We start from the raw sequence: 12911 nt of genomic DNA, 5'->3' as shown, positions 1-12911 counted from the left end.
GATTGATAGTGGCTAGCAGTGGAATCCAGGACTGCCTAGTTGCAGTCCTAACAAATCGATGGGAAGATTCAAACAAACAATACTAAATGAATTTAATTATATCACAAGTTATTTCGAATAGATAGATTGTAGCTAACAGTTGAAATCAGGATATACATTTAATTCTATTTAGGATTTGTTGGTTAACATATACCTGGATTCTAGTAGTTATATTGATATTTGATAATTTAGTGGATAACGTATTGGTGATTGAAATAAAAAGTACTGGGTTCGAGTCTCGGAGTGAACATGAATGTAGGTACATTTAGTCAACAACTCCTAAATAGAAATAAGCGTGTGTTCTGGATTCCATTACTAGTAAAAAGCTACTTATATCTCACAACTTATTAGGTAATGGGTACTTTCAGATGTGTTTAAAATTTTATTCTCAGCTGAATGTACCCGTCTTAGTTTGGTAATAAATAATCAGGTTTTCAAACAGTAATTATCATCTTTACTTTAATTTCCATGATCAATTGAAGATAGACCACCATGGAAAACTTGATTAAAGTAAGACATTAACACCGTTAGATGCCGGCTCAGTGGTCTATCGGTTACGGGCTCTGGCTCGAGACTGGTGGGTCCTGGGTTCGAAACTCACGGGTGCGAGTTTGTTGATGCGCACTGCTGAGGAGTCCCATAATAGAACGAAACGGCCGCCCAGTGTTTCCAGGTTTTCCATGGTGGTCTAGCTTCAATTGGCTCACGCTTTCAACTATGAAAAATGACTTGTAATCAGTGTTAGTCGGCATCAACTCCGACAAACAGCTGATCTAACTGATGTGTACTAGATCGAACAAATTAGACATAAAAACTCTGTTACTAAACACAATCTATCTATTCCATATAAACATGGTAATATGGTAACATTTATACCATTCAGCTCTCTTTTGGCTTCTTAGGCAAAAGAAAATAGTTTAGACAAAACACCTATGATCTATTGCCCTACAACAGAATGTTCTAATTTTTTATAATAACATGTACCACTATACAATATAAACAATAATGATAAAGATGGTAAACAGTGAATAACGCCCTAACAGTGATAGTAACAATATTATTAGTGGTGTTTACTATGGAGTTATTATTGTTGAATGTATGCAAAACAATGATATAATAACTAGCCTACATGAGGTCAACTTACAATAGTAATAATAATAATAATAATAATAATAAAATACTAAGATTAATAGTGGTTTTATTTTGGTTGTTTATTTAACTTTAGTTGAAAGCGTGCGTCAATTGAAGCTAGACTAACATGGAAAACCTGAAAACATTGGACAGCCGTTTCGTCCTACTGTGGGAATCCTCAGAAGTGCACATCCACGATCCCGCCTCGTGAGACTCGAACCCAGGGCCTAACAGTTTCGCGCGCGAGCACTTAACCGACAGACCACCGAGCCGGCATCCAATGGAGTCCCGCAATAGGATGAAACGGCCATTCAGTGCTTCCAGGCTTTCCATGGTGGTCTAGCTTCAATTAACTCATGCTTTCAACTATGAAAATACTAAATCTCCAAAAAACCCCTTCTGATTATTTAACTTAAGTTCTAGTGAATAAATTCAATCATTTAACAAATACGATCAAACGGAAAATGTTAGTTATCAATGAAGGGTAGGGGTTTGTGAGGATTGTCGAATTCTTGTTGTTTGCATCATGCTTTGGTTTTATTTAGATAACTGTCAAAAATTCAGAAGCAACAGATGGACCTTCGATCCTAGGGTGAGATACCTTAGTGATGGGGCTCATCCATAACCCATTGACAGAAGATAGAGTCTAGGAATTTTTTGTTTCATAAAGGCTTTTCAAACTTTTAGGTCTTTGAGTCTTCATCCAATCGTTTAGTTGTCCAGTACTTCCTGGTTTTTAACGGTTATGTAAGTAAGAATCGTCTATGATTTTGATTATGAAAATAATTTTGATATGGTAAGGAAGCATTTAATTTACTGGATTGTGACTGACCTGCGATTTTTCCAATCACTTATGATGTGGATGGGTACATAGACAGGTAGATTGGTCGAGTTTTTTTCTCTGAGTTGAGTGGCTTAATCACGGATGGTATTGGATTCTCCATAATCAAATCATCTGGTTCAGAGAAAAAGCCCATGCCAAAATCATCTATATGAGCTATAAATCTACTCCTCTATCTCAAGTGTATAAGTTACCTAATACTGTCATCTTTATAATGACAGTATTAGGTCGACTGAATTTTCAGGAATTGATCTTCTACCAGGAGGTTCACTTATCGACTTAGAATATGCAGATGACATAGTCCTGCTTGGTGAAGACGCTGACAAAATGCAGAGTCTTCTGTTAGAACTGAGTAATAATGCCAGGATGTTTGGGATGCGTTTCTCCCCATCCAAATGTAAATTGTTACTCCAGGACTGGCCTGCCTCAACACCTGAACTAAGGATAGGGAGTGAAGTAGTCGAACGCGTCGACAACTTCACTTATCTTGGAAGTCTGATCAGCCCTAATGGGTTGGTGTCTGACGAAATCTCTGCACGGATTCAAAAAGCTCGTTTGGCTTTTGCCAACTTACGTCACCTATGGCGAAGACGAGATATCCGTCTATCAATTAAGGGACGAGTATACTGTGCAGGAGTTCACTCTGTTCTACTTTACGGCTGCGGAACATGGCCATTAAGAGTAGAAGATATTCGTAGGTTACAAGTATTTGACCACAGATGCCTTAGAAATATTGCTCGCATCTGCTGGGATAACCGGGTAAGAAATAGTGAGGTTAGACGCAGGGTATTAGAGAGTGATGATAAATCAGTTGATGAGGTGATGAATCTTCATCAACTGAGATGGTTGGACCACGTGTAACGTATGCCTGAACACCGATTACACGACGCACAATGCTGACTAGTGTAGGGGATGGTTGGAAGAGAGTTAGGGGCGGCCAAACCAAAACGTGGCATCAGTGTTTGAAGCCACTAACTTCTAGTCTGAGCCATGTTGGTAGATACAAACTATTTGATTGGGGTCCGCGCGACTATCGTAACCAATGGTTGGAGACTCTAGGTGACATGGCTCAGAATCGATCACAATGGCGTAGGTGTATACACTCTTTATCTTCCCTTAAACTATGAGATTAAAATTGCTTCATAACTTTTTTCCTTCCTATACTATATCCTTATATACAATCTTTCTTTTATATATTACCACCACTAAATTAACTACTTCTATGAATTCGGTGTTCATCTTGTTGTGCTAAAGAGTGAGGTATGGCAACTTGGACCGATGCATAAATGTGCCTGGTCCTACGTTGTAACTGACTGACTGTCATCATAAAGTCTTACTGGCGTCTTGTGCTCAAAATAAAAATTTCATTATCACAAGGGGTTTTTTTGTGAAATCATGGGTCAATCGAAGTTAGATCACCATGGAAAACCTGAAAGCAGTGGACAGCCGTTTCGTCCTACTGTGGGACTCTTCAGCAGTGCACATCCACGATCCCACCTCGTGAGATTGGAACCCAGAACTCATGATTTCAACTATAAAATTACTAAAATCTTCACAAAAACCCCCTTCTGATAATGATTATATGCTCACTAGTGACTGGCTCCAAGAGATATTTCCTGGAGTTCTAGTGAGAAACAGTAACCAGTGGAGTTCAACCGGGTCTGTTGTGAGATAGTAATTAACTGAAGACAATGGTGAATGTGTCGCTCAATTTCGTGGATTAGTTGAAGTTAGACATTAACACCGTTGGATGCCAGCTGGCTCAGTGGTATAGAGGTTAGGCGTACGCGCGCAAGACTGATAGGTCCTGGGTTAGAATCTCGCTAGGCGGGATCGTGAATGTGCACTGCTGAAGAGTTCCATAGTAGGATGGAACGGCCGTCCGGTGCTTCCAGGTTTTCTAGGGTGGTCTAGCTTCAACTGACTCATAATTTCAATCATAAAAATATTCATTATTCCTTGAAATGATCGACAGTAATAGAAATTCTTGTTAAGGTAGCAGCAGTAAGCACATCTCTTAGATGATGATAATATATCTAAGTACAAAATGACAATAAATAAATTCTAAGAAAAAATTTCTTGGTGTACTTCATAAACTCAAACATAATTGCTTAGTGAATTATGGCAATATTCCAATCTTAAGGGCTATTATGAACGAATAAGGAGAAATTTTAAGTTCTGATTATCTAGCTCCTTAGCATACATTCTAAATGCATCGGAGATCAAACCAAACTTATCTGAGACATATTAAAAGTTCCCGTTCCATTTAAGTCTATAAATGATGATATAGGATGTAAGACAGTACAAACCCTATTTTAAAACATTTAGTCTCTAAAGTTATACATTAAGGTTTATGCAATTGTAACAGTGAATAGAAGTTGATGTTAATCATATCAAACGACCATTCTAGTTCCAACCTACTGTATCATAATGTTTTGAAAAAAATTACTGTAACATAACAAACACATGTCTTCTTATAGCCGATTAAAAATGTAGACCATATATTCAACTCATCATCAACTCAGAAATAAATAAAGAAGGTTTAAAAATCTGAAAATGCTGGTACCATCATTAGCTTAAGATATTTACACTAGAATTTTGTTCATTGATAGACATTTAATATCAAAAATTATAAGTTGATAAGTACACTGATTAAATAAACAAATCTACAACTTTAAGTATTAGAATAAACTAAAACAATGCCTTGACTAACTTTTTTATATTTGGTTTAACACCAGTTTTTATAAATCCATATTGAAAATTCAAGAGTTCATACGATTCTGGTTGATTAGGAACTTTCATAGGATCTTCGCCTCCAATTGCACCGACGACTTTAGATGGATCAATGCAAACATTTTTTAATACAACAATATTAACACCAAAATTATAAAGTTCTGTGCTTGTTTCTTCTACATCAATTTCATTATGATGGTTTTTATTTTGATTTGTGACATAAATACTGATTAACATAAAACAAGCAAGTATTAGGATAACAGTAAATTTAGAAATAGTTCGAAGGCGGAAAGTATAAAATATTTTTCTTCGGAAGTTCATGATAAGGTTTGTCTTCTATATTTACTTGGACAACTTTCATCAAAACTACAAATAGAAAATGTGAAACGTTTTATTACTTCACAGATGACGACTGAGGAGTTGATATTTATGTTAAATTCACTTTTTGAGTAAATTTAAGGTATTTTCAAAATGAAAACATGCCACTTGATTCGTTTTCTGCTATGAAGTTTGAGATTGTTCTTAGCAATTAAGTTATCATACCTTGAACGAGGAAAATACATTAAACGTTTTTAGCCTTTTATGTTTCCGAACTTGGTAAACCAACGCCTACATTTTCTTTAAAATGGATATTGCACCTAGTTGTTTCCAACAAACCTACAGGATAAACACAGCTACATTGATAAAAACGTGGATAGTCCCGAGTTTGGTTTTAAGAACTTTTAAACAGTAAAGGCAGACGAAAATAGCAGAGCTGAAGGGTGAGGGGGTGACGCTCCTAACCTTATATTTTAGGTAAACAATTTCTGCTGATAGCTTCTATGATGAAAGTGGAACATGTGGGATAAGATGTCACACTATTTAGTATGCCTAAAAGGAGGTGTTCAACCATCAACCTAACTTTCCAAACTCACCTAAGATATCCTCTTTAGGTAACGAATTACCCTTGTTTTTGATAATTCTTAATTAAAATTTTGCCTTGCAATTCAGTCTGGTTTGTTTCTGTGATCATTATCACCTCACGATTTGTTAAAAGCCAGGAAACCACGAAAATGTTTGTAGACCTTATAAGGATTCTGAAGTAAGACTGGACACAAACCAACCATCCACCAAAATCCACGCCTCGTAGTTTCATAGGAATTAAAACGCCTTTAAATCACTTAGCCGAAATCTAATAGTGTATCTTTCCATTCTTAATCACAGACATCGTCTAATATCTTTAGTTAACAACTGCGCCCATGTCTGAGATAATTTTGAAAGTTTGCACCACATAATGTCTAAGTTGTTCTTTAACTCTCAGTAGAATAGGGAGAAAGGATTCGATTTGAAGAATTGAGAGGAACTTAAGACTTCATATATTACTTCGCATTCATGCTTCAGATTTGATTATTGAGGACAGAAGGTGTACAGTCTGTGTTAGTCCTTTTCTATTAAGTTTCTGAGAGTGTCTAGTATTCTTTTGAATGGGTCAGTTGAAGAGACGGATACCATTTCTTTGCATAACAGGTTCCAAGAACTGATGATTCGGTATGAAAATCTGTATGGCACTGTAATATCACTGTGATGTATTACCATAAACCCACTACTTAACATATTATCAATGACAAACAAGATTCTTAGTCCACTTACTTACGCAGGCTTACCAAGCGGGGATAATAAATAAATTTGGGTTCACTAATTACATTTTTTGATCCAATAACTCGTTTATGCAAAAACTTAAAGGCGATATCAAGAAGTCTTAAATTAATCAATGGTCTCAAATAAGAATAAAATATACACTGACGAACGACAATCTGTGCCTCTCAAAAAAGTTTTTTAAGTTTGAAACTTAGTGCTACATACAGTTTTCTAACTTATTTGTAAACTACTGACAAATGTATGACGGCAAATAAATACCTGAGATTGCCAGTCCTGTAAAACATCGACATATTTTTTGACCTCATAAGTTTTACTGGACACGTCCTAGCTGAAGGCACCCAGCCGCGCGTCCACACCAGTTGTCGACTGGGCACGCCATGTTACGCAACCTTCGCAACTTCTAGGCAGGTTATATCGAACGCTTCTCAACCTATCGATACACTTCCAAATATATCTTCGAACTAATTCACTTCTAGCTTTTGATATGAATGAGTCGTCATTCTTTGATTACGAAGATGTTACGTGTAGAGACGTTGTAAAACTACGAATATCTGTGGTATCTTTAAATGATTTACACTCCTAAAATTATTACCTTTAGAAAATATATTTTGTAACTGCCTATTGATGAGAAGAAATTCAGAGACACTTTTCCTTCATGTGTGTCACGAATGAGCAATTTATTCGGTTAATCTATGAACACTAGTTGAGTTGATATATTTATAACATTAATGTTATAAATATAACAACTTATATATATAAATATATCAACTGCAAATTTGAAGTAATTTCAATATTAAGACCCTTAACTGAAGGAAAATAAACCAAAATATTACTTGTTCATTAAATTAACGAGTCAAGTTAGCAATAATAGTAACTGAGGTATGTTGAGCTACAGTTAAATCATAAGTAATAAGGACGTTAACATGTAATATAACTTAAATCCAGAACCTTGACAAGGTCGTTTTATTTAAAGTTCAATGAACATTCTCAGTGATACTATTAACGAACTACTGTAAGTCAGTTAATTTATTCACTCTAAATTCTTAGCATTACAGCGCAGTTTCAAGCTTTTAATATTATTATTCAGAGTAAGTAGTTCAGTTGTTCAACTTCATTAGTCCTAGTTAATTTAACAGTTATTAGATGCTGTGATATCCTATGCAAACTAACCACAATATATGCGTGAATTTATTTCACGTACGCATAGCTGCCCTTGCTAGGTATTCACATGCTTACTTTGAGCCCACTTTGCAAATTTATCAATGTGTTCATGTATCTAAATGTATTTACGGAACAATTGATTGTCTATCTACTCACCGTATTCAGTCAATTTTCATAAATATGATGAATCACCTTGATTAAAATCAGTTGACTGACGTCACAGCTTCATCCTGGATCAGCACATCCTGGGTTACTCGATTATTTCTTCATTATCGAAGGCATGAAACGTATTCTTAATAAATATTGTGTAGCCGCTTATTTGATTTAACGTTGTGTACCGGTATTAAAAACCATTACATGCGACATTAATAATGCGAGTTTGTTTTTCTCATTGCAGAGCGACAAAGAGTAAACGTACTGGTAGAAGAGGAAGGAGCATTACTTATGCTGAACCATCAGAGCAATGAATAAAACTATTATGTGATGAGTTTCCCGTTTTGTTCTCAAACCGCGTCTTCCAATGTTAAAGCATATTTTTAGTGCCAGTACGCTGCGTTCTTACTTCAGAGGCATTTACTGATCCTGACTGTTGTGTTTTTGTTTCAGATCGCTCTTGTGAACGCCAATGTGTAACATGCTACGGTTGTATTAACATTGAAGATACCATCAGTACTGTAGTTTGACAAAACTTTACCTGTAACACCTTCTATAATCGAATCGTGCCCATCCAGTAAAATCAAAAGTCAGAAGCGAGGATGTTGGAAGATATATTTGATGGGTTATCAATATATCAAGGAGTGACTGATCTAATCTTGCTAATGATCGTAGATGTTTCCCACACCGTTCTGTAACGTGATCTGGTACGGATGCATGACCGAGCGCCTTCAGCCAAACGAGTCCACTAAAGCTAATATGGTCAGCATCCAATGTCGAACACTTAAAGAGCTATTGATTTTGAGGAATTATTCACTACTACAGATCACTTCCTTCGTAGTGAGGTAATGATGCTCCTACGACGTAGCCAGCCAGAAGTTCAAACACAACGAGTTTGTCGTTGACAAACACTCTTCTGATAGCTTGCTATGTTTAGCAGCGTCTGGTCATCTTTCCTTACTATAAAGAGCCATGAAATACAGTATAGAAATCGTAAAACAAAGTACAACCGAAATCTCGGTTCTTTATAAACTTCATCTTTCTATCCCAGTCGTTCTGGAAAAGAAAAAATATAATGTGTAAGTGAATGTCGAAACATACTCATACTTGCGTAAAGACACAAGGTGAGCGGAAAAAAGGTAAATAAACTAATATGCTTGCGACAGCGTAAAAACAATTCAAAAAACTGTTTTTTTGTTTTGTTTTTTATAAAAAATATGTATATACGCTTATTAGTAAAAGAAAATTTCTTTTTTGAAATAAATATATAAGTATGAGCATATTCAATTCTTTTAAAATATATAATGCTAAGGAAATTCGAGATAAAGCTTGTGTCTTACGTGCAATAGTCGTTTAAATGTTCTGGAAATCTTACTCTTCTCCCAGAACCCGTTGTCTTAAGTTTATTTTCGGACGCTGATGACTTATCAACGTGCGTGTCGGCTGTAGGATGAGGTACTACGAGTGTAGGAGCAGTGTCGTTCGATTGCAACAAAGGAAAATTGATGTGGATAGGATTTTCCCCTAAATACACTGCTTTGATGCGACCGATGCTGATGCTATCGTTAGAGCTGTTCTTATCGAATGTATAGTACTTAGGTTCACGCTGAAGAACTTTGAAGGGCCCTTCGTATGCTTATTCGGGAAGTCACCGATGTGAGTCTCGATGAACGAAGCATGTGTGCCATATCATAAGTCAGGTTGAACGAAAGCATCAGTTGATTGCAATCGAGTGGAAACAGGTTTAACTGAAAGCCTGCTCGTATAGGATTTTAGATCCATGTTCATTGAGGAAAATGAAGGATCCACGAATTCTCCTCGAAGTCGGAGTGTCGTTCCATAAAGCAGTTGTGCTGCTGTGTATCCAATGTCAGCTTTCACTGTATTGCGAATACCTAGTAAGACGAGTGGAAGAGCGTCTGTCCATTGTGAAACGTTTGCAGTTGGTAGAGAAGCTTTTAGTTGTCGGTGCAAACGTTCTTCCAACCGGTTTGCTTGTGGGTGGTAGGCGGTCTTTCGGAAGGGAGTGATTCCTAATATTGTGGTCAAACAACGGAAAATTCCAGATTCGAACTGGTGTCCGCGGTGTGTAGTGATGGTTGAAGGGAAGCCGAAATTTGCTACCCATCGTTCGACGAAAGCGCGAGCCATTGTTTCGGCAGCAATGTCCTTAATAGATACTGCTTCTGGCCATCGAGTGAAACGGTCTACGCATGTTAAGAGATATGAGTATCCGTTGGAATCGGGTAAGGGTCCTACCAAATCTAGATGAACGTGGTCGAAACGAGCATCAGGGGTTTTGAAAGAGCCTAAGGGACATTTGTTGTGTCTTATGACCTTAGATTTCTGACAGCTTACACAGGAACGTGCCCACTCCCTCACGTCTTTATTCATGCCAGGCCAGCAAAACCGTTCGGCTATAAGCTTGACTGTTGCATGAACACCTGGACGAGAAAGATTGTGCAACGTATTGAAGACGTTGCGTCGAAAATGTTTTGGTACTATTGGACGATCCCTACCTGTAGATGTGTCGCAAAGTAAGGTTTCCTTATCCGTTCCCATCTGCTTAATACGTAGTTTAAGAGTTGTCGAGGATAACTCATGCTGAAGATTAATGTCTTCTTTTTGAAGCTAAGCGAGTTTAAGAAGGTCGATTCCTTGGAAACTGTTCAAGGAACTTATTCGAGACAAGGCGTCTGCGACTACACTGTTTGCTCCAGAAATGTGTTGTGTATCTGAAGTAAACTGCGAAATGTAGTCCAGCTGTCGGGACTCTCTGGGTGAGTACTTGTCTGAAGATGAACTTAAAGAGAAGGTTAGAGGTTTGTGATCAGTAAAAAGTGTGAATTCTTTTCCCTCGATGGAATGTTGGAAATGCCGTGCAGCACAATACATAGCCAGGAGTTCCCTACCGTAATTGCTATACCTCGATTCAATGTCTAACAACCGCCTCGAGAAAAATCCCAAAGGTTGTCAAGAGTGGTTAACCCATTGTTGTAAGACTCATCCAATTGTTGAGTTGGATGCGTCTACGGCGATACTTGTGTGCGCTTGAGTGTCCTGATGTGCCAGTACGGTTGCCCTTGCGACAAGTTCCTTAACTGCGGAGAATTCTTTTCGAGCGTTGTCGTCCAGATTAATGGATCTCGCATTTCCACGAAGTTGGTCGGTGAGCGATTTGATGAGGGGCTCGCAGTTTGGTGTAAACCGTCCGCGTAATAGTGGTCGTTTCTGGGTAATCCAGAATGGCCGCCACTTTGCTTTCAATAGGTCGGATGTCTTGAGCATCAATAGTGTGTCCTAGGAAATCTAAAGAGTTGGTTTCGATCTGGCATTTCTAAATGTTTGCAGTAATGCCATGCTCTCTGGGTCGTTCGAACACAGTGTCCAGAAGCTGGAGTAGGGATTCTCTATCCGGACTTGCCATCAGACAGTCATCAACGTACGTATGTACGAAGTTGGGACCTCAGAAAACGTCATTTGTGAAGGTTTGGGCAGCATTTCTTAAGCCGAAAGGAATTCTCTAAATTTCATAGAGTCCGAAGGGAGTGATGATAGCGGTTTTTGGATTATCTTCACTAGCCATAGGAATTTGGTTTTAAGCTTTAACTAGGTCGATTTTTGAAAAGACAGTTGTATTTTTCAAGGTAGCTGTCAAATCGTGAATGTGAGGCAGTGTGTAACGATCGGAAAAGGATTTAGCATTCAGACACCGATAACCACCAGTTGTTAGATCCATTTTCAAAGTGGAAATCCCTCCATGCATACATTTGTGATTTCTTCCTTGTGGTTTCTTTATTTGTATATATTGTTAACTTTTTTGATGCTAATTAAGTCTGTAACGTTTTTATTTTTCTTGGTTTTCTTATCGTTTTTATTGAGTTTCTATGTTCTTTACTGAACTGTATTTAGTTTGTTTTGATTGTTATTATTCTGGCGGCAGCCATATTGGCTGTTCACTCTTTGATTGTGCGGTTTGATTTTGACTGGGATCGTGCATTTTTGGTTGTAATTTGGAGCACTTTCCCAGAAATTGAAACACTTTGTGTTATAAAAGAGCCGCTCAAACGGAATCTTACTTGATCTATCCAGAAATGATAGAGTAACACTCACTTTTTGGTGTTTTTGGTAATTTTCATATATTTCTTACCACTTTGCTATTCATTGTAATTTAGATTGAATATTTTGGTATCAATTGTTGGTTGAATAACTGGGTGGTAATATTTGTTTAGGTAAATTTGTACATTTGTATATATGATGAAATTTAGAGCCGTTATTACCCCCAAAACACCTTGTTCTGATTTCGACCGGGGTTGCGCGTCTCTAATTTTAATCGTCAGTTATTCAACAAATCAAACCCAGTTGGAAACAAGGTTTGGATCTTACACCAGTTGGACGCCAATCGTTGCTGTCTTTTTTAGGAACCATGTGCAAAGGAGACGACCATGGGCTACTTGACGGTCGAATGATTCCCAAGTCTATCATGTGATCAAATTCGTTTTTAGCCAACCTCAGCTTTTCGGGAGCCAGTCAGCGTGCTTTCGAGAATACAGGTGGTCCTGTGGTCGTGATGTGATGTGTAACATTGCTGACTACACACGGTTGTGGTTGTTATTTCGCAGAGTACTTATCGAGTAATGGTTGATATAAAGTGTCTATGGTGTGCCAAATTGTGACTGGAGGTAATTTGCAACCAGAAAAAGGAGCTACGCAAATAGATAACTTAGTGCTTCGGTCTACTAGCCTCCGTTCGCGTGTATCAGTGAGTAGACTGTGGTGTTGTAGGAGGTCTGTACCAATGATTGGCATAGAAACATCTGCAACCACGAAAATCCAGTGAATGGGTTTGCGCAAACCCATGTTAACGTAAACGTACCTTTCACCATATGTGGGTATTGGCTTTCCATTTGCCGCCTGTAAGCTTAAAACAGATTCATGAACCCGATCGTTAGAATTGGTGGGAAGAACGCTAACATCTGCGCCAGTGTCGACGAGGTAGCGAACTTTGGTGATCGAATCTGTGACGTATAAAAGGCGGCTACGTTCGCCGGCTACGGTTGCCGTTAACACGTGCCAGTTCGGAAGTTTCCCGAATTATTTCTCATGTCGGTCGATTTCGAGTTCGAATAATTGTAGGGTTTCCTGTAATTTCTGGAAGACTTCCTATACGAGTTATGATATCAGCACCAGGATGCGGTCGGCAAATGCAGCCAGC

At 37.9% G+C, this 12911-nt stretch overlaps 1 protein-coding gene across 1 annotated transcript in view; it reads right to left on the bottom strand.

The window, feature by feature from the left end:
• The window catches only part of Smp_125150 (hypothetical protein), a gene marked incomplete at both ends in the record, with an annotated part of 14946 nt that extends 9965 nt beyond the window's left edge, over positions 1–4981 (bottom strand). Inside the window, one exon of the mRNA XM_018794355.1 lies at positions 4725–4981. Coding sequence (XP_018648776.1) covers positions 4725–4981 — 257 coding nt within the window. The remainder of the gene's footprint in view (positions 1–4724) is intronic.
• Positions 4982–12911: the final 7930 nt, after the last annotated feature.

This window comes from Schistosoma mansoni, chromosome 1 (genome assembly GCF_000237925.1).
Source record: "Schistosoma mansoni strain Puerto Rico chromosome 1, complete genome".
Taxonomy (NCBI): domain Eukaryota; kingdom Metazoa; phylum Platyhelminthes; class Trematoda; order Strigeidida; family Schistosomatidae; genus Schistosoma; species Schistosoma mansoni.
Note: the sequence above shows the minus strand (reverse complement) of the source record. Positions and strands in the feature narration are given on the sequence as shown.